Source organism: Pollicipes pollicipes, unplaced genomic scaffold (genome assembly GCF_011947565.3).
Source record: "Pollicipes pollicipes isolate AB1234 unplaced genomic scaffold, Ppol_2.1 Scaffold_4881;HRSCAF=5763_pilon_pilon_pilon, whole genome shotgun sequence".
Lineage (NCBI taxonomy): Eukaryota > Metazoa > Arthropoda > Thecostraca > Pollicipedomorpha > Pollicipedidae > Pollicipes > Pollicipes pollicipes.
In genome coordinates this window covers 41,854,263-41,875,558 of record NW_023596576.1, presented here as the reverse complement: position 1 = coordinate 41,875,558, position 21,296 = coordinate 41,854,263, and the positions used below count along the sequence as shown (strand labels likewise).

Here is a 21,296-nt window from a genome sequence, read left to right as displayed (position 1 = left end):
TAAAGTGATGTTCTGGTTTGCTTACAACCAACCAAAAGAAATAATGGTGAGAAAGCTCATGTGGTGTGTGGAAGCCATGGCATGACATATCCATACCCTGAGGATGTTTATAGGACAACTAATTAAAAACTCATTCAATGTCACCTGCAGTCCTATTACCAGACTTGTTCACACATTGCTCTTATCTGTCTAACAACAAAATAACATAACTGATAACACTTAAGTGTGTGTGCACTAAGTATAATTTTGCTTTGCTCAAATTCTGGCACATAACCACACTCAAGTGCTGTGCCCAAAGAACTAATTTGTCTGGGAATTACAGTGGCCAGCATAATGTTATGCAAAATGCTCACAGCATGGTGCAAAGGTTCAATTTAACACCTTTGGTCTGGTCTGAGTTCAGACCACAAGTCTGGGGTTCACCATATCAGTGAGGAGTAGGCATCCATCACACTTAATGGATTTGCTTTGCAGACTGGCCTGCATTTGATGCTGGTTGGAACAAGGATGGAAAATCTTAACCACGAAAGTATTCCAGGTAAATGGAGTTGAATAAAGGGAACATATAACCCTTCAAGGAATCCATTGCTGACGCATGCATTGTGACCAAATCTCCATGCAAGGTAGGCGAGAAGGCACTCACCACACGAGCAGAACGACCACAGCAAGCATGCGCCTTCTAGAGCACAATTCAATCATGTCTCAAATTCACAAAAGTCAGGCGAACAGGATCTTCATATTCAAACGGTCAAAACTATCTCTCAAGCCACATCATACGCTGCGTCCCCCAATTTATTTCATGAACAAGGGAAGTATAGAACCCGAAACAGAGCACACTCCGCCCCAAAGCTTCCGCATCATTGCCGCATCGTCACCAAAATGATTAGCTACGACCTTGATTAACGTAGTGTTCGAACTCACTGATAATTTCAAGGCAACGTCTTGGCTGTTAGGATATGATTGGTCAAAACTTAAAAGCCTGGCTTATTATTGGCTAAAAATACGGCACATCGCGCAAGCCAGCCACCCTGCATGCATATTTCTCCTTGCTTGCCTGCTTGCTTGACAGCTTGCGCGAGGCATCCCTAAAACGAAGCTAATACAGATATGTATATATATACATATATATATATATATAAAGCAATCCACAATTACTCTTTCGGTTGCGTGTATGGAAACAGCCCTTATGTAATGTGTGTGTACCTAAGTGTCCGGCCGATCATGCACCCCTGCCTGTATTTGAGTCGACTTTGCTAGGCACTTCCTCTGAGGCGTGGCTGACAACCTCTGAGGAAAGCTTTGATATGAAGTGAATTCTCTCCAAAACCATGGGGCGCAAAACCCACCTTTTCCCAAACATTTCAAACCATTTTTCTCTTAAATAATGCTCAGGTGTCAAACTGCAATCGCTTGGAAGCCTACAGGGCATGACAGTTGACCTCTTACCCTTCCTGCCCAAGCTGAGAAAGACGCGGGTCACGGCTCATGACAACGATAGACTGTGATGAAATTTACAAGAATGATGCTCCCTTCTAACAAAACGGCATCAAGATACCTTGTTGACACAAAGTGGGCGCTATACCCAAAATTACGATTTTTGGCAAACCTTAGGGTTAAGCTTCTTTAGCCAAGTACTGGAGGCTGTATTTTACGATATCTATGCATACGTTAACGGCGCAGTAGAGACATGTTATTGGCTCTGGGCATTCACTTTAAAACTCATAATGGATGGTTAGCTTCGCATAAGAGGTGCCTAACTTTCGAGTTGTTACAATGATTAACGAGATATATGCTTCACTTTTGGCCTGCACTGTGGTTTTAGGGATTCATGGCAAACGATTCTCCTTGTTTTCAGTGTGTGGGTTAAGGAAATGATCAGCAGGACAGGAAAACTTATCTTCTTGCATCCATGGAGGAGGCCGTGGGGTATGGAGTCCATTTGTAGAGATGGTGGCTTCGGTGGACAATTGAAAACTAAGTATGTTATCTTATGTGAATTGTCTGTGTGGCTGTAGGTCTCTTAAGTCTTTGTTTCTTGCTGTTTTGCCCTCAAAGAAACTGTGCTGTATGCTTAAGGCAGGACAATTTCAACATGATTTACTTCAGCATGAACATAGTCAGTATATTAGCTGTTGAAGGCATTTTAATAGAAATAAATCACCTGAAATGGTAATAAGACCATGACAAGAAACCTTTTGCAGTCAAAATGCAAATGTTAAATTTGCAGGTACTCCTGATAGATTCAGGCACATGTATCCAACACCTTAATTGCCTATAATGTCCACCTCCCTGCCAGAGTAAGGTGTGGGCAATGCCATGCAGCCTCAGTAGGTCATTAGCTGAGTGTACCCTCAAACCGTAATTGCAATCACACACATACAACCATGCTGCCTTATCTTTACTCAGTTTTGACCACACATCAAGCTTGTAGCTGATAAATCATGCATAATATGTGTATTTAAACAAAAACAATTTGCTTTTGGTTGAAAATTGGGAGGTGCTCATAATTTTCAGTGGCTCTGGCAGTAATCAATATCTTTCACTTTGACCCTCATATTGACAATGTAGTTGAATGGTGAGTATGGTGACTAGCATTAGGTATGTCATGCCTGGATATAAGAGGACCATAACATAGATACCATCAGAATCTTGGTCTTTCATTCACATCATTCACAGTCACCCTTCTTACACAGCACAACTTTAAAACAATGTATATTACAATTTGGTTGCACAAGGTTCAAGGCACCCATTACCTGCAACTGGTTACATGTGCTCATGTTTTCCCAGATCAAGTTTCGCAGCTCTGCCCGAGCTGACCTTGTTCACTAAGACGCCATGTCCTCTTTGTGATGAGGCCCTGCAGGCTCTGGCTCCAGCCCTCAATGAGGTTTGTTTGTAATGACATTGTTCTTGTCAGGTGCAATGGTGGCTCCTTGCCAGGGTGTGCAGATATATTGGGCTCAATTGCTCCATATGTTTAGTGGTCATGAGTCTAAGCTTTGAGAGACAATGCCTTTGATGCTGTCACATGGGTTAGACGAGTGCAGAAATGACGTGGTTTGCACTGCAACCTCCATAAACCAAGGTATGTGCTGAAATGCGTCGCTCATGGCCCTGCGAGAAGCCAGAGTTATACTGTCTGTGTAACTGCTCCGGCATCGAAACAGGATATTCACCGGGAAATGTTTTGTCTTGTTTGCGTGGAGTGTAACTCATCACCGATCACGACTATCCGATCCACTCGAACTCTTCCCACTAGCGACTGAGTTTTAGCGATTGTGATCACCATTGAAAGCATCACTGATTGGCGGTGCTGATTACCAACTCATGTCGTTCTCTCCTCCTGCTAGGTATCTCTTCGCAAGGTGGACATCACACTCCCAGAGAACAAACAATGGCACAAGCTTTACCGCTACGATATACCGGTGTTTCATTTCAATGGCGCTTTTCTTATGAAACACCGGGGTGACCTGCGTACTCTCTCCAAAGCGCTGGAGTCATGGAAGGCTTCATTACGAGCTTAGACAACTGTACCATCAGTAATGAAAACCGGACGATTGATGTGTGTTAGGACCCAGGCGCAGGATAAGTACGAGCAGAATGATCAGAAGATCAGATGAGATTCTTCTGATCCAGGTGATGGCTAAGCCATTGTGAAGACCAGTGTACTTGTGTCTATGTATGTATTAAAATGTGAATTGCAGTTTGCAAGAATACGAGCTCTTGCATTTTTAACTCGCGTGCAAACATCTGGAATTCAAACATCTACGAGCTACGTGCGATAAAGCACCTCATAACTGCTGCCATAGAACTCATTACAAGCAAACCAATGCGGGAAACCTCAAACGACAGCACAGAACATCTTACGGTCATCCCAAAGACAAATAGCACCCATCGATAGCACACTTCGTTTCAGACTTACGCGGAATCCGCATTAAATGTCAAAATCCCAATCTTGTATCGAACATACGGTTTTCTGTACCCAAGATTGATTCAATCTTGGGATGCAAGATGCCTTTCAGAATTAAGCTCAAGGGTCCGGGATCTGAACTCGCTTTGCATTCATGTCGATTGCCGAATGATCCATCCGGGTTTTCTTCCCATCCCGCCTCAACTGACAGATGGATGCAGCGAGACGGCGTGGCCCATTCAGCACCACAAATATCCCACGCTCAAAAGATAATGTATTGCTTACCAAAGAGCTTAACCAAACGATCGTGCGACACCCCAAATGACAACTCACTTGCTCAGCAACGAAGCGGACGAAGGGGATAAAACAGGCTGCGGCGACTCCCGATGCCAGCCTCGCAGATCAAGAGCATATCACCCTGCGTCGTTTGAAGACGTCAGTGAGCGCAGCTGCAGCGCGTAGCTCACACAAGTATTAGTATCTTAACCATAATGCCAAGCCATCTCATGTATTTCGTTTGCCGTGAAACAAACACCTAGAACGGAGTCACGTGTCGGGCCGTACGTGCATCAGCTGCCCGATCGGGTGTTGTATGCCTGGTGCGCTTGGTTCAGCGGGTTTTGGGGAGACTTATTCCATTCCTTGGACAGGAGGTGCTTCAGCTGCGATAGCCGCATGCCCGGGTTTTCTTGCTTGAGTCGAGGCAGCGCCTCCTCCTCGTACGCCTTGAACGCCGCCTTCATTCGCCGCTCCGGGTGTCGGTCAGCGTCGTCCCCACCGCCAACACTGAACACACGGACACAGTGGGGATGGTGGGATCAATCATCGGACCCCAACGACACATTTCAATCGGGGTATGTCAATCTCCGATTAACCATAATTTACACAAAGTGGCGAGTAATCAATATGAGACATGATGATTTTACGTTTTTATATTTTTATATTTTGCACGACACCCATGCGGCCGCATTTATGACTCGCCGGAGGAGCGGGGCCTGAGGGCATGTGGGGCACGCCCAAACGTCTTAGGCATTATGCCGCAATTAAGTAGTAACAATAGCTTTTTAATACATTTTGCGCACAAACTGCAGGGCAATGCGATTTGGCGAATGAGGAGTCTCGTCTTTTTGTCGACATTTTATTAGTCGGGATATGCGTGCAGTCGCTAGATCACGCCCGCTTTGAAGAATATACATTCTAAGGGGCTAAAGTGCATTGCTTACTAAGTTTTATTACTGCCCTCTCCGGCGTCAAAGCCTAGTGGCAGCCCTTTCCCGCTACCAACGGAGATAGCACGTCCGTACACCGAGTGTTGGAGGGAAAATTCGGCCTTTATGGTGGAACTCGTAATCTTAGACCGGGATTGGTGTACTGTTGATCGATAAGATGCTATCCTTGCATTTGTGGATTATTATATTGAGTGGAGACATTATATGTACACTTCAAATCATTTTACCTTACAAAGTTTCAAAGTCTAATTATGATACATTCTAGGCCGCGTCCCAAGAAATGATTAGACATCTCAGTCCCGAACTCTAAAGACATTTTGTGGCACAGTTCGTTCGGAGTTTCATCAGCAACGATAACAGGGGCGAGAAATGACTAACTCAATGATAGGTGCCACGTGGGCTGGCGAAGCCGTCTGCGCGCCTGAACACCATGGGCGTTAATGTGAAGCCACGTAGTGTGAAATGATGGGCTGAACTTAGACGGGACGTAATTCTGTCGTCCAGAGGCACAAAGGCCTAAGCGTGATCTTTCGAAAATCGGGTGCTCAGCAGGAGACGGCAAAACCATGAAAGAGAACATTTATCAAATTAAGACATCCATTTCTATTCAGTTGGGAAGGCGAGGGGTCAAGCCCCTCGCCCTAACCCACAACTTTGAGAAAAATATGGGCAAAATCTGGGGAGAAACCCGCTTGTTGGCGCCTTTTAAGGGCAGATTCCGTCATTTTTTTGGGCTCAGTCGTCCCCCTCAATCCCTTTGCAAAACTACGCCCCGGCTTTCAGGATTTGATTCTACTTGGCATCTTACATTATTGATTATATGACATTTAGCACGTCAGCATCTCGCCATTCACGAGATATTTGACACAAAGTTCGGGAGAAAGCAGCTCAACCGCACCGGCTCCGGCGAGCATGTTCGCCTGCAGACGGCGTGCGTGCTGGGTGGGAGAGCCGACGGCCGGGGCACCACCCACCTGAGAGCGGCGATCGCCTCCTCGACTGTGCGGGCCTCCACGCCCTCGGTCACCAGCCGGTTGACGTTCTCCTCGAGCGCGGCGGGCGTCTGGAGGACGGGCGTGGCTGCGTCCTTCTGGGCGGCGGGGCGCGAGGCGGCCGCACGCCGCTCCTGCTCCGCCTGCACCTGGCTACGCGTCACCTTGACGGCCGGCCGCTTCGCTGCCACCTGCTGCTGCAGCGCTGCCTCCTCCTGCTGCAGCAGCAGCGCCGCCTCCTGCTTCTTCTGCTGCTGCTCTGCCTTCTTGCGCTCTGCGTCCTCCTGGGGCGGACACGTGGGGTTGAAAGATTGCGGTGCTGATGACACCATTGAGCTGGCTTGTGTGATGATGCGTCACGCAATGAGAAGTAGAGATTGGGAAGTACCGAATGATTAAAATTAGTTCTCTCAAATTTTGCAACACATCAGAATATTAACAATCCATGACCAAGTAATATTAAAAGATCAATGCATTCATACTCACCTTTTTAGTTTGCTTTTTTACAACATGTTTAGCATCATCCTTCCAGTACTCGTCATCTGCAGCCTTCTGCTTCCTCTCCTCAGCTTCTGCTTTGGCTGATGCTTTTTTGGCACGTGCAGCAGCAGATTTAGCATTCTCTCCCACAAATTTTTTGGGCATTTTTTGGGCCTGTAAATCTGGGAACCAACACATGTTTGTGAGCAGATGGTCACTAACCTGTGTACTAACAATCACCATTCAATCAGCCTGTATAATCAAACATGCAAATACTAGATTTCACAACAAATGCCACTGACACCTATGCACATTATTCCCTTCCTTGAAGTCCATTAATTTCCTGGTGAGCTTTCAGGAGCACAGCCAGAACCTTGGTAAGCAGAGCTAGGGTGGGGGGGGGGGGGGGGGGGGGGGCACCATGATCGCAAACACCCCCTGCTGATGGAAGACATTTTGGCTCATTTGATTTGAGGAAGGCTGATGCTGGATTTGGCACACTTGATTTTAGAAAGTCTATTCACTTTGTTTTCTATTCATTTTCTCACTTTACTGAACCAGTATCCAGAACTACCATAACATGTGCTTTGGCTGAGTCTAGAAATCAGAAAAATTACTGCATCACATAACTGCCAGTGTGACTCATTTTATAACATTCCAGTAAACTCTTCTAAAACTGATAAAAGCCAGGAGAGTCATCCATTTTCCACATCCCTGCAGATATTGAGGGGCCCGCTGGATCTAACATAGATCACATCAAAATCCGCCTACATTTTCATTGATATTGCCAAACCATATCTACTTCAGGATGTTCCACATATCTTCAGAATTCATTAGCAGAAAATTAGCCAAAAGTCACTTTCAGCATGCCCCTGTAACTGTTCAGGATAGAAGCAAAAGCACCGACGCATGGCGTTGCAGTCTCCAGGGACCTTAAGGCATCGGCCCCACCGCTAACATAGTGATATCCAATGAGTGGACACAATTGGTCATGAGAACGAAGTACCTCTGAATGCTTTATGTATCGCTTCTCATGATTCAAATAGTAAATTTGATGCAAACTGGAATGCCAGATGTTGGTGTTCTTGCTTTTCAGGACTGGAAGAGCACATACTAGGATCTATTTTATATAGTCTTTAGCTCATTAATTCCACTTTCAGACCAGCCCAGGTAAATACTGGCTGTCATTCTGACCACACAGAAGCTGGGGCTACTTAGCCTGATGTGGCAGGCCCTCTGACCACAGCAGTTTGCCCCAGATGGATACAGGAACCCTCATTGACGCAAAAATATATCTTATTGACACAAGAGGTCCAATAATTGGCACAGAGCAGAGACACCTGTTGAGTACAAGCCCCTGGCTGATGCAGGGGCCCCTCAATGTTTCAGGGGCCCTAACCACTGTAAATTGCTGGCCTGAGCCTTGTCCCTGACCAACAAGGCCTCCAGAGTCAGGATTGGCATCAAGCCAGCACTGTATTGTTGGTGGTCTCTGGCCAACATAGAGACCCACCTTTTTCTGGGGAGCCCCTGATTTGTGCAAGAGACCTTCTATCTGACACTTCAAGGCCTGCTGCTAGGGTCTGGAGCCCTTTTATATGACCCCTGACCAGCCATTTGGTCCTCTGATCAGACCCTAATCATTGGTTATAGTCCCATCAGGAAATACAGGAGGGGATACTAGCTAACTGGTGCCACCTTGCATGTTTACTGGTGACTGGTGAACCCTGTGCCCCCGCCTATACTCCTGTCAGCTTTGGCTAAAAACAATTGTTTGCCACCATTTGAGAAAATGTGCTGAAATTAACTACTTCCTTGGAAGATACACCACCAATTTCCTCCATAACAAGTGAAGTCAATGTTGATTATGGGTATAAGCGATGACATAACTTTGCTTCACAGATTGTAGGATCCAATCAGAATATAGATGGAAAACTATGATCATGTCTTTAGGGAAAATACAGAATGTAATTTACACCCAAAATTATGGATACAAATTGTTCCTGTACAACTACAGTTGACATGCTCTCCACCTCTCCATTCCAGTAGCTTCAACAATTAAAAATTGAAAGGCTTGCATTTGTGCAAGCTTTGGTAACAAAAGGAATTATACCACCGGGAGGATGATGATTAAGGAGAGGGCAACATATCGCGCTATGTAGTGTTTTCAACAGCTCGCTTACTATTGACTGTTTGTTAACAGCTTGTGCAGTGGAACAAAATCTTGCATTTGTGTGAACTTAAGCCTATGATTAGTGTCACTCAGAAAAAAACAAACAAATAAGCATCAATCAATCTCAACCTTTGTCCCAGAATGCACAACACCAGATCCACATACTTTCATGGAGCCAGGTTGGTGCAAGACATGACATTTGGAGCGGCTGTTAGGAACATTAGGCAAACACCCCTACAGCGGGACACCTCATGTTACCTATGGGCACACCCTTGGGCAACTATGGATACATCCTAAAACCCCTAAATCTGGTGCGAAAGCATATCGTAGAGTATGATATGTTGGCAGTGGTTGGCCTCAATGGGTAGCTTGTCGCCTCATTGAAGGGAAGATTCTGGCTTTCCCACGCAACCTGTCAACAGCCCCGCCACAATTCGCACGCTGGGTTCCACCAGGCAGAAATGTAACCCACCACGCCTCCGACAGTCACGCTGACTGCCCGGATGTTATGCTTTTGCTGAGGATTGCTTCTTGCACGGAACGTTCGAGGTCGGAGGTTATGACGGCACTAAAACTCTGTCTTTAAGTTGCGATAGATCATTAACAGCATTTCTAGTGCATTTGGAGCTCGGTAAGACAAATGTACTGAAATGCCTATTAGGATGATAGCTCAGCATGCTTTATGCCACCGATTTATTCGTGGTATTTGGGGATTTTTGCATCTTTGTTTTACCACAACTGGCGGCAGAGTTTGCTGATGGACTTTCGTGTACTTTGACTTAATCGTAAAAATACGTGGGTGCCATCAACCATTATCAAAGACACATTAAATTTATGACCATTCTTCATACATTGAATTTTTTCATGTGAAAAAGCACCAGAAAAGTAGCATCACAAAAGGGTTGAGAGCAAAACTTGCATATGGAATGGCACTACTTTAGGTACTTCTTTTGTAACACGTGCGTGAGCATTGTCGCAATCTGTGCGGCAAGAAGAACCGTGCTATTTTGTTTCGAAGCACAAGGCTCTTCGCGGGCTCCATTGGCCGTCTCACGGGCATTGCAGCGTAAGCTTTCCGCGGATGTGGCGCGGCATCAGCAGACCATGCCCTAGTATGGTTGTGGTATAAAATAGTGTCCAAGCACACTAGCGGTTTGTCAGGATGACTTCAGATGATGCATCTAAACGTGTGTACAATGAGAGAGAAGCTCTACGACTATGGAGCTTCGTTTCGGAGGGTAGGAAGGGCCGTAATACAGTGTCAGCGTACGCTATTAACATGGCATGGGTCTATATCCGATTTTGTCTTGATAGAAAGCTGTTATCAGTTGTGACATGTACATTTTGTTGCACCTTTGCATGATGCATGAGTGTGCTAGCCTAGGATGCCTGCCAAGGCTGTCAGCAACTTGCTACATTTTGGAAATTTGATTGATTTGATCAGGGCTCTGCAACATTTTGCCCCTCTGGTGCTGCCAGCCCCATCTAGGTTCCAATTGAGATTCCATGACCCTCACTGCTTGCTTTGTATTCTTCCCTCTTTCATCAAGGAGGTTTTTGACTCTTGTCATGAACAAATCAGAAACAATTATCTCTAGTTATAATATATGTGGTATGATATAATATATGCAGTGTAGGTGTACTTTCCTACCTAACGTTAGCAAAAAATCATTGCACGCCATTCGTCATGTTTAAGGCAGGACATATCGTAAATAATCTCAAAACAGGTAGAATCATGCTCCTATCTTCGAATTTCAATAACTTCGATGGGGGGCCCCGAGCGCCGCGCACCGCACCGCCTGGACTCCCCAGTGCCGTTTCTGTGTTGCCATTGCGTAAATACAATATTTCTGCTTACCAAGAACTCTACAAAATGTACGGGACCAAGGTAAACCGTTTGTCGTGTTTAAGGCGGAACATATCGTAAATAATTTCAAAACTTAGAATCATGCTCCTACCCTCAAATTTTAATAAATACGATAGCAAGCTCCCGAGCGCCGCACGCACCGCACCGCACCGCACCGCACCGCCTCGACTCGACTCGACTCCCAAGCGCCGTTTCTGCGTTGTTGTGAAAGCACAATATTTCTGCTTATCAAGAACCATGAAACATGTACGGGACCAAAGTAACAATAATAAAGCAACCAACATTGTTTCTTATCGAGTTTAGGTACATTTATGAAACACACAGGCCAGAATAGTGCAGAACATATCCTAAGCTAGCCTAACCTAACCTAAGCTAAGCTAACCTAACCTAACTTAACCTAACCTGAGAATGGACCAGAACCTAAGCTTAGCTAACCTAACCTAACCTAACCTGAGAATAGACCAGAACCTAAGCTTAGCTAAGCTAACCTACCCTAACCTAACCTAACCTAACTTAACTAACCTAACCTAACCTAACCTAACCTAACCTAACCTAACCTAACCTAACCTAACCTAACCTAACCTAATAGAGAATAGACCAGAACCTAAGCTAAGCTAACCTAACCTGACCTGACCTAACCTAACCTAACCTAACCTAACCTACCTAACCTAACCTAACCTAACCTAACCTAACCTAACCTAACCTCCCCACCCTATATCCCCTTCAACCCAGCGTCCCATTGGCGCCCATGTTCCATGTCATATATAGGTGCTGTGTAGTGAGCTTTTAAATCGTTTCTTATCGAGTTCAGGTACATTTATGAAACACACAGGCCAGAATAGTCCAGAACATATCCTAAGCTAGCCTAACCTAACCTAAGCTAACCTAACCTAACCTACACTAACCTAACCTAACCTAACCTAACCTAACCTGAGAATAGACCAGAACCTAAGCTTAGCTAACCTAACCTAACCTAACCTGAGAATAGACCAGAACCTAAGCTTAGCTAAGCTAACCTACCCTAACCTAACCTAACCTAACCTAACTAACCTAACCTAACCTAACCTAACCTAACCTAACCTAACCTAACCTAACCTAACCTAATAGAGAATAGACCAGAACCTAAGCTAAGCTAAGCTAACCTGACCTAAGCTAACCTAACCTAACCTAACCTAACCTAACCTAACCTAACCTAACCTAACCTCCCCACCCTATATCCCCTTCAACCCAGCATCCCATTGGCATCCATGTTCCATGCCATATATAGGTGCCATGTAGTGAGCTTTTATTTAGCTGTCATGTTCTCATTTTGCTTTATATTCCCCACCCAATCCCCCTGCAACCCATGGTCCCGTTGGCGTCGAGGATCAAATTTCATGGATTCTTGTTGCCTTGGCCCGGTACATTTTTATGGTTCTTGATGCTGCTTGATGCGCAGTAAAGTTGTGACCCGCACAGTAATGGCGCCGGTGTCGCGGGTGCTGTGTGTGTGCGGCGCTCGGGAGCTCGCCATCGTAATTATAAAAAATTGAAGGTAAGATCATGAATCTACCTGTTTTGTGATTATTTACGATATGTCCTGCCTTAAACACGACGAATGGTTTACCTTGGTCCCGTACATTTTGTAGAGTTCTTGGTAAGCAGAAATATTGTATTTACGCAACGGCAACGCAGAAACGGCGCTAGGGAGCCCAGGCGGTGCGGTGCGCGCGGCGCTCGGGAGCCCGCCATCGAAGTTATTGAAATTCGAAGGTAGGAGCATGATTCTACCTGTTTTGAGATTATTTATGATATGTCATGCCTTAAACACGACGAATGGTGTACAATGATTTTTTCTAATGTTAGGTAGGAAAGTACACCCTGACCATATATGCACATCTATACAAAAGTATATTATGTGTAGTATAAGTTGCTGCTCTACCAATTTATTCATTTCCAACATTTTCAGCTTTGCTTATAATGCAGGTGATGGAAAACTAGCTTATAATATTTTGTTGGGGCACATGTTTTGATTATAATTACAACATGAGGATCATTTCATTGACATCACTAGGTAACCCCACTGGATTGCAATGTTTGCTTGCTTTTACAGGGTCCTCAAGGGTTTTCAAAGCACTCTCAGTCAGAATTCAGATTCACTTGGCATCAAAGTAGCATTTGCAGAAACTTTGAAAGTCAATTGGTCCTATTTGGTCCCAAATCTATTTGGACCTCTTGTTTGTCATGCTACCTCTTTCGCTGTCATTTATTTGAGTGTCTGACAAACAGTTTCTACTGGCAGCATAGGTCAATTTTCAAATTATTTGATGTGAACTAAAATGTGCTTAGTCTTTTTGCCTCAGACTAACTTAACAGCACAACGATTCCCTGAAATATTGTTCTGTTGTGCACTGGATTTGATGTCGAATATGCCAAACCCTGAGTACTTGTATTTACATAGGATAATTTTTAGGATAATTTGTACACAGGATAATTTTTGTTGTGATATGGGTGCTACACTGGGTGGTCTTGGCCAGTGTGACATGTGTTTTTTGTGGTCTGGTTGCCAGACACCCCTGTGACCTGAACTGGATTAGTTGCCAGCAACACTATCTGCTTGCCAAATTTAAACTTCATATCAATCTGGCTGGTTTGGGGCTGAGCAATCCAACCATCCTGAGAATGGTCCAATCCTGGTATGTCAACTGATTTTGTCATCTTGTATTCTTCTTGGTTTAACCCTTGCTGATAGAGCTTTTTTTAAAGTCTGCCTGACTTCACTGAAGATGTAGTGCCATCTTCAGTCCAGAATTTTGTCCATACATGCTCAACATTAACACTGGTGACAGACACTCCCTCCAGCCCAGCAGACTCACTGGGACTGCAAGCATGCATCACACCAACAGCTACTTTGTGAATCCCAAAATTGTTTCACCATTGGTTTCAAGCTATACTTTCATAGATATGCACTGCTGAACAATGTTTCCCTGGAGGCAGAGTTCGACCTGGAGTGAGTTCTTGGTCCTACTTCTGGTTGGGACATGCACCCAGGAGCAGCACCACCCCAGTTCTGTGCTCAAGGGGTAAGAAGGCACAGAGATGAATATTATTGGTAATGCATGGCTGGAATCAAATATTTTGCCAGATCCTGCATGGTTTTACCCAAGTGCACATAGGATGCATGGTTAGAAACAAAACAGGATTAATGCATATTGGTGTTGTCATTTGGTGCTCATTTGTTATCGTGCTGCAGCCTGTGACTGCCTGGTCTTACAACATGCTGTGCATATCTGAGATATATATTTAACATGAGCATTGGTCAAAACTAAGAACTACAAAGCCTTGTCAGTGGGTGTGGGCGCGCGCGCACAGCTGCGTGTTAAGCACCAGTCTCGGCCAGCCAGCCATGGGCCATCTCAACTGGCGGCGGTGTCCACGTGACTGGCCGGGGTGCGCAGCGGCCCGCCGTGATCCGGGATGGCGGGTCGCTGGCATCTCCGGGCATCACCGAGACACTCAATGAATATATTATGTTTTCTGTAATTCCATCTGAAATCCCTTATTGGGGATTTGGATGCGCAGCAGCTTTGATTGCAGCACAGCAGGTGTTCAAAGAAACTGATTCCTTTGTGAGTCTGCAATCTACTGGACCAGGTGGACCTGGCAGCCCTCTTGATATGACGTGACGTGTCGTTAAATACGCCGTCCACTGGGGCTAGGATTTCAAAGACCAATCTGCTTGTGGGGGAGATAGGATCATGCATGGTTGAGCTCAGGATATCTGTGCCATATTCACCAGTGATCAATTGGACACTTTGGCCTTCTGACCACAGTGACAATGTTATTGATTCGCCACTGGCGTGTTAGCTTATTTTCTGGTTGCCCCTGAGAGAGCCTTTGGCGTGGAACACATTGCTGAAGTTTCCGAAGCAGCGGCTGACAATGGGTTTGGTTTGGCGGTCTGGTAGGCTGCTGACAGCAGACCACCGCCATGGGTCTGACAGGGGCTACATCGCATGACCCTGGAGCTCGGTGAAGAGGTGCCTCGGTTTGTCTGCAGGTCGACTGGACGGAGCGGTGGATCGTGGCCCTGTTAGTATTCCATGTGACCATGTTCGCGGTCGCAGTACTGGCAAGGCGGAGGCTGAACATGCAGTTTGCTATCTTCGTAATCCTATGTGAGTGGTGGACTTTTGAGCTAGGGAGAACTGTATCCAGTTCATTTCCGCGTGCTCACATTCAGGTGGCTCTGCATTATTTCTTCTGTTCATGTATGCAAGCTAGTCATGCATTATGGGATGCTTCAGTCATTAATATGCTCTTTGTCCTCAAACTGGTCATTTATTGTCATTAAGTTGGCTCGTGATCAGGATGGTATGGCACCATGGCAGTTTGACTTGGATCTATTGTGTTCTATGGCACATATCGTTGATGGAAGCTCGGGAGTGTATTGTTGGTTAGATAGTGTATTGTCCTTAGATCTCTTTACATTTGTCGTCACTTTAAAATTTTGTTTCCAGTGTCCTTGGTGTACTTCTCAGAAGATATCAACACTTTTGCTGCCCAAAATTGGAGGTGAGAAATGAGGGACGAGGGGTTGTTGAGCGGCACAATGAGGGCGAATTCTTATGAAGTCTTGAATAGGCATTTGCGTAACTGATATATACCTCAAATTTAGTTTCAGTTTTATTCTAAACAATGTCGTGTTGGGACGTACATAAAAGTACGTGACACAAAGTTTGTTGATGTTTGACAAATGTTAAGCACACCAGATTAAAATAGGAAAGGATTGAATGTTGTAGGTGCTGACCAGGCACAAGTCTGACTAGGCTAACGTTCGGCACCGCATGCGGCTCACTGTCCAACCATGTAGCAAAGCCATCTTAATTTGTGTTGTGTAGAACGTTCTGTTGTGTGTCCCGAGCCCCTGTGCGTACCTTGGTTTTAGCATTCCAAAAAGCGGTTGGCAACATATCTTCTGACTGCATAGTTTGTGACCGCTTTCTCAGAAATGTCTGAGTCGACAGCTCCTCAGCGCGCAATGCGCAAAATACGATGGGATTTCGCTCTCTGGGGCCAGGCTTCATTTGACGGCAATTCAGCGTGTCCAGTGATGCTGTCCATGCCAGCTGTATGCTCTATGTTGCCGGCGGAATGACAAGGCGACGGTGCCGACAGCTGTCCGCTACGGCGCGGGTGTTATTGAGTGTCTGCGCACCATGTCAGTGGCCGTCTGACGACTAAAGTCAAGTGGTTTATGTCATTCGATCTGTGCATATTTGCGCTACCAGCCTAACAAGGATTCGTGGTGACTGTTGTTCTCGTTTCGTTCCAGGGCGTTCTCAAATCAGCAGTATTTTGACAGCCAGGGAATGTTTGTATCTATCGTATTTTCTATGCCCATACTTCTCAACTGCCTGCTTATCGTGGTAAGTTTGAGATTTCAGACGTTTCAAATCGTGGTCGGCTTTACAAAGCTTTGGCCGCTTACTGCGCGGTGGCTTCCGTTTTTTAACTGACACCTTTTAAAGAATATTAAAAGCGATATTTGCGCGACGCGAAAATTGTTTTGTTGCTGATGATATTTTGCTCAGTACTTACGTGCGTTGTGTGCAAAAGTGGCTGTTTCCCACTCCAGTCAAACTCAGTCTTCTACTTGGTTGTCGTTTTGGACCAAATTTGCCTCACGCCGACGCCTAATAGCGCCGCTACTGGTTTCTCTACGATGCGGTTGCTCGCCTGCTCTGTTTACAGAAATGAAAGCGATTTCGTTTCGACACATGCCACTGCTTGCCGCATTTGAAAGGGTTTCCATTATCGAATATCGTTTCCTTCCTTGGCCAGGATGGCAGCGATAACGAAAACCGGGCGAAAGTGCATTGGGTACCAGCTCATATACTGTGGATGACCGGACGTTGTTATCCAGTTCATCTGGGCACGCATGCAACGGAGCCAATGATTTATTATTGCGCCTGAAAATTGATGCCGGGTGTCATACCCTGGAAGCACTCATTCCACACTGTGCAGTAAATTTCTGCGCTGCGCGTGTTGTTCAGACCGAAGATGTTATCAACATGCTGGCGGCATTTTTTTTGTGTCCGGGCGATGGGCAGGCCACTCGAATCATTTTGTTATCGGCCGTCCGTCGCTCCGCGTTCGGCGTCATTGGAAAAGTGGGCACATTAGGACCGTTTTGTGCTTGACAATAAGCAACCTCCTCGTCCTGTTGTAGGACAGAGTTCTCCCCACCTTGTCATTTTTAATTCATTTTCCCACATGATTCATTTTCGAATCAGACTGCTTCAGTACGCAGCTGACTTTATAGCCGTGCCTGATCTAGCTACCGAAATCTGACACCAATTATTAGCAAGGCCTCACATCTGTAAATCTACGGTTTGCATTGAAGCGTGGGCGGCCTATCGCACGCCAACAATGGGACCTGCAGAAATGTCATGATCCGGTCTATCGTCAGTGAAGTTGTGTTTCCTTGTCACCACTGCCCAGGTTTTCCGACCCAACTTTGTACATGGGCGATGTTTGGAAACTTGAGGATGTGGCCCGTTTCCACGTTGAATAACTGAGATACATTGCACATTTTGCTGTGATGACGGAGGCTGTACGAGAAACATCGTAGTGATATTGCACTACACAAGCGCACATCAAACACCAGGCAGACTGGTGCGTGGGGAAACAGTCATCACAGCAGCTTACATCTTCACACCATGACAAGCGTCCAAATTGATGACTCGTGTACTCTGCATGGGTGTGGTGAGGTGGACGCACGTGAACATACCTAACATGAACATAACAAAAGTAGCGGTGCCGGTAGTGTGGTGGTTAGCGCATCTGCGTTAATCATTGCGCGCCTGGGAAACCAGAAGTACGGGGTTCGATTCCCCGCGGCGCCCGCCCCTCCTGCCAGGGTGTGAGGCGGGCGACGCCATAAAGCCTCAGCAGCTGGGTGTGTCGGAAAGTCCCCATGACACACACAAAAATAGCAGAAGCATGATCACATAAGCATAATGAACATTATAACAACTATAAACGTAATAAACATAACACAATTAATTACACGTTTTCTTCCGCTTGGAATGTCGCCTTGAAATCATGCTGATTGCAGCGAGCGACGGAACTTGCGCCGAAAAGTCGTAGCAGAATGTGTGTTCGCCCCCACGGCTAGTTCGCTGTGTACTCCTGGTGCAGCAAGCACTCTGGACCAGCCTGGCCTGACCCGGGCCGCCCTGTCCGCAGTGTAACTGGCTGTGGCGCACGAACGGCGCGCTCAGCCAGGTGATGCGCCAGGATCTCACCAACAAGCGGCGGGAGAGCAGCGCCAAGAAGGACGAGTGAGCCGGGGAGGGTCGCGTCGCGGCTTGCCGACGCCCGCGGCCTTTGCAAGGATCACACTGCCGACGCGGGGCGGGGACGGGAAGGGTGGGCGCCGAGCTGCTGACACTGTGCCGGCATCCTGGATGGGACGTGCTCGTGGCTAAATCAGCTGGATTGCTGTGAGGTTCAGGTAGAAATTGTAAGCTGGCCATCCCCAGCTTGTGACGATATGTGTTGTGTTGATGACTGAAGCTGGCCGTGTAAATGTTACTCATCGGTATCCGTTTGCCGCCTTCATCTAGACGTCGTGCACGGGATGTTGTGATATTTCCCCGGCATAACGAATAGTGCTATGGCGCTCCGAACATCGACAATATTTCCGGCGATGTGTACATAACTGTGTGCTGAAAACAGGCCCAGTGCCATGTTGACCATTTGTGCTGTAACGGGTTTGCGTGTTTTTGAGTGCAGTTCGGGGATAAACGTATGCTGCAGAAAGGTTAACACAAACGTGAAGATGATTTTATGCTGTAACGGGGCTATTTACAAACATTGTTTTGCGAGGTGACGGCTGAAAACTGTCACGCTCAGACGGAGCGAGTGCGCGCGCATTAGCGTTGTTGATACAGCATGTTATAATCCCTGCCGTTGTAATGAACCATGGGAAGTTTCATGCGACTTGCAGGAATATTCTTTTATTATAATCGGTCAGGACGTCACCAGGCCGGACCGTTTAGAAGCCAATGTTGTTGAGATAGCACGATGCATTCTAAAATGGTCACTCGGTGGTTTGCGACACACACAACAGACCCCAGCAAGATCGACTTGTTGCTACTTCTTCAGAAATCCGTCGGCTCTTTTCGTTTTTATATCATCGTTCAGAATCTATCTCCGTGAGAAAAAACCCATTCCGAATCGACCCGGATTTACCAACCCGTAGAGAAATTTCTGCTAAACGGACGATTTTCAAACATTTTGGAGTGACGTGCTATTCCGGGACACGGTCGGCCGCCGCTCGGCTGAGCCGTCCTGGTCAACAGCACAGCGTGCACAAACGGCGAGGCAACAGCACAGCGTGCCCGTGGCGGTCTCACAAGCCCAGCACACGCGGGTCACGGTCCGACCCAGCTTCATGGTGTGTATCCGGCTGAGACAGCAGGTCACGCGGGTAGCTGAGACCGTTGGAGACCGAGTGAATCTCGATGCGTGCTGATACATCGTTCCTTGTTTTGGGGGGACAGGCATGTTTGCGATGTTCTGCATGTTTGGTACTGCACGTGCCAGCGCCAGTGTCCGTTGTGTCGGGGGATTCCTAGACCAGACGGCGTCTGGTGGGACAAAATAACCGACACGGCATGCATATGACAAAGGAAGCTGTATTTGGAGTAACGCCTTGTGCTGAGGGGTCGGCCCTCCAGCCTGCTTGACGCCAGTTTTACCAAATCGTTCTCAGATTCCGTATTTTGTCGTGTAGGTAGGTAGTCATGCATGACCTACAAATCCATCACTTCTATGACACGACTGACTGGTGGAAGCATATATGGCAAGTGAACGCATAATGTGCTGCCCGCAACGAACTGCTCCCTCGTGGTTTCAGTCAAACTATGCCATCTAACAATTCCGGAACAAAACAATAAGTTGATTATAATCTATGCAGCACACAACGGCTCATCACAGCATGCAGCCTCATGGCCAGCGGCGACGCGCGGACTCGCGCATCCAGTGTTCATCCCGCGAGGCGTCGGCCCGCACCTCGGCCGTCTACCGCGCGGGGGACGCCTGACCCGCCCGGCCGTCCGCCCCACGCCGCGCGCGACTGGCGGCCGCAGCCCGGCGGCGCCTCCGCCTGCGGCGGTCCCGCGGCGCTCAGCGTCGGCCCGGGCTGCGGCGGCGCCGGCGCTGAAAGACCGCGGCGCGCGGACGCCGGCCGCCAGCCGCGCCTAGCTGGTCCGGCACGGGATGCCCTGGCCGGGCGCCTCGTCCCCCCCGGCCACGCGGCTGCCGAAGTTGAGCAGCATCATGTCCATCGGGTCGGCGTTCATGCGCTGCTGGTTGGCCTGCGCCGCGTGCTCGGCGTCGGCCACGCACCGCTCCTGCGGCGCGCCCTCCGGCAGCGGGCCCCAGAGCCGCACGCAGCTGTCGATGCCGCTGGAGGCGAGCAGGCAGAGGCGCGGGTGCGGCTGCACGCAGTTGACGATGGTGGCGTCGCCGCGCAGCACGCGCACGATGGCCGCCGTCTGCCGCTCCCAGATGAAGAAGGTGCCGTCGTCGGAGCCGGCCAGGATGAACTGGCCGTCCCTGCGCGGCGGCGAGCACACCTGTCTGCTATGTGTTCTGTGTGGTCGGTTCTGATGTGACGTAAAAGTAACCACGAAGCTTACGAAAACCCCTCTCGCATCAACGCTTCCAGAACTTCCTCGATAGTTCAACGATGACTAGAATTTGGTGGTTAAAATGCATCACATCATCACACCCCGACAAGAGCCATCGGGGTGACGCCAATAAGAACAGCTTCAAATCGCAACGAAACACCCACGGATACATCGGAAATCCCAGATGAAAGGGTGCGGCCACCCAATGCACCGACACCCAACAACGCGTGATCCGCAGGATGGGGGCCCCGCGGCGTCCAGCGACAAGGTGTCCGCCGGGGCCCCGCCTGGCGGCGAGCCGGCGCCGGCCGCCCCACCTGCCGAAGAAGTTGGCCTCCTTGATGTCGGTGGTGGTGTTGCAGTGGCCGCAGTAGCGGGACTGGTAGTCGGCCGACAGCCGGCGCCAGCAGCGCTCCTGCTCGGACAGCGCCGGCGAGTCCAGCGCCGACTCCAGCTTCAGCAGCGGCTCGGCCGTCGGGCCGACGTCTGGCGGACGGGACCGCGTCAGCCGGGACCGCGTCAGCCAGGACCACGTCAGCCGGCCGCGTCAGCCAGGACCACGTCAGCCGGGACCGCGTCAGCCAGGACTGCGTCAGCCGGACTGCGACGCTCCAGCGACCGCCCCCCCCCCCCCCACGCTGACGCAACAGGGGCACCACTCGGACGATGATCAGATGGCAAACTTATCCGAACGCAGCTGTGTAATTGATAACGAAACGATGCCGCTTGCATTGGACCCTTCCTTAAAAACATGCATTCACATTTACTCTCCGCTTGTGCGGCGTTGCAATCATCCTCGTTCCGCTTGATGGCCGCGTGGACGCAGTCGCGCAAGCGGCGCAAACTATTGGATAATTCTGCTCCAGCTTTTAAGCCAAATGGTAACGAGTGTTGACTTCCATGCAACATCATGCGAACGTCCCTGCAATATTCCCATTGTCGGGGAATAGGACAACCCAAGTGGA

At 48.0% G+C, this 21,296-nt stretch overlaps 3 protein-coding genes and 1 long non-coding RNA gene across 7 annotated transcripts in view; 2 read left to right on the top strand and 2 right to left on the bottom strand.

Annotated features, from left to right (window-relative positions):
• Window positions 1-1,725: 1,725 nt before the first annotated feature.
• On the top strand, window positions 1,726-3,854 carry LOC119101240 (uncharacterized). 2 transcript variants are annotated; one of them, XR_005094520.1, is made up of 4 exons: window positions 1,726-1,749; window positions 1,856-1,978; window positions 2,788-2,887; window positions 3,351-3,854. It is a non-coding gene; the product is annotated as an uncharacterized LOC119101240 (long non-coding RNA). The 2 variants fall into 2 exon arrangements; XR_005094519.1 differs by lacking the exon at window positions 1,726-1,749 and having other exon boundaries at window positions 1,758-1,978; window positions 3,351-3,850.
• A 313-nt stretch (window positions 3,855-4,167) lies between these two features.
• On the bottom strand, window positions 4,168-9,291 carry LOC119101131 (coiled-coil domain-containing protein 124-A). 2 transcript variants are annotated; one of them, XM_037224408.1, is made up of 4 exons: window positions 9,257-9,291; window positions 6,618-6,793; window positions 6,114-6,415; window positions 4,168-4,696 (listed from the first exon to the last, which is right to left on the bottom strand). In XM_037224408.1, exons 2-4 carry the CDS (start codon window positions 6,774-6,776, stop codon window positions 4,480-4,482), a joined length of 678 nt encoding a protein of 225 aa, XP_037080303.1. In that variant the 5' UTR covers window positions 6,777-6,793; window positions 9,257-9,291; the 3' UTR covers window positions 4,168-4,479. The 2 variants fall into 2 exon arrangements, with proteins under 2 accessions (XP_037080303.1, XP_037080304.1); XM_037224409.1 differs by lacking the exon at window positions 9,257-9,291 and adding an exon at window positions 9,225-9,241.
• Window positions 9,292-9,830: 539 nt separating this feature from the next.
• On the top strand, window positions 9,831-18,572 carry LOC119101233 (transmembrane protein 18). 2 transcript variants are annotated; one of them, XM_037224533.1, is made up of 5 exons: window positions 9,831-10,022; window positions 14,692-14,808; window positions 15,151-15,205; window positions 15,966-16,059; window positions 17,882-18,572. In XM_037224533.1, the coding sequence occupies exons 1-5, from the start codon at window positions 9,947-9,949 to the stop codon at window positions 17,978-17,980; spliced, it is 441 nt and encodes a 146-aa protein (XP_037080428.1). In that variant the 5' UTR covers window positions 9,831-9,946; the 3' UTR covers window positions 17,981-18,572. The 2 variants fall into 2 exon arrangements, with proteins under 2 accessions (XP_037080428.1, XP_037080429.1); XM_037224534.1 differs by lacking the exon at window positions 9,831-10,022 and adding an exon at window positions 13,623-13,713 and having other exon boundaries at window positions 14,691-14,808; window positions 17,882-17,987.
• A 1,327-nt stretch (window positions 18,573-19,899) lies between these two features.
• The window catches only part of LOC119100405 (WD and tetratricopeptide repeats protein 1-like), a 1,861-nt gene continuing 464 nt past the window's right edge, over window positions 19,900-21,296 (bottom strand). Inside the window, exons 2-3 of the mRNA XM_037223503.1 lie at window positions 20,649-20,786; window positions 19,900-20,257 (exon numbers count right to left, since the gene is read on the bottom strand). Of these exons, the coding sequence (XP_037079398.1) occupies window positions 19,900-20,257; window positions 20,649-20,786 (496 nt within the window). The remainder of the gene's footprint in view (window positions 20,258-20,648; window positions 20,787-21,296) is intronic.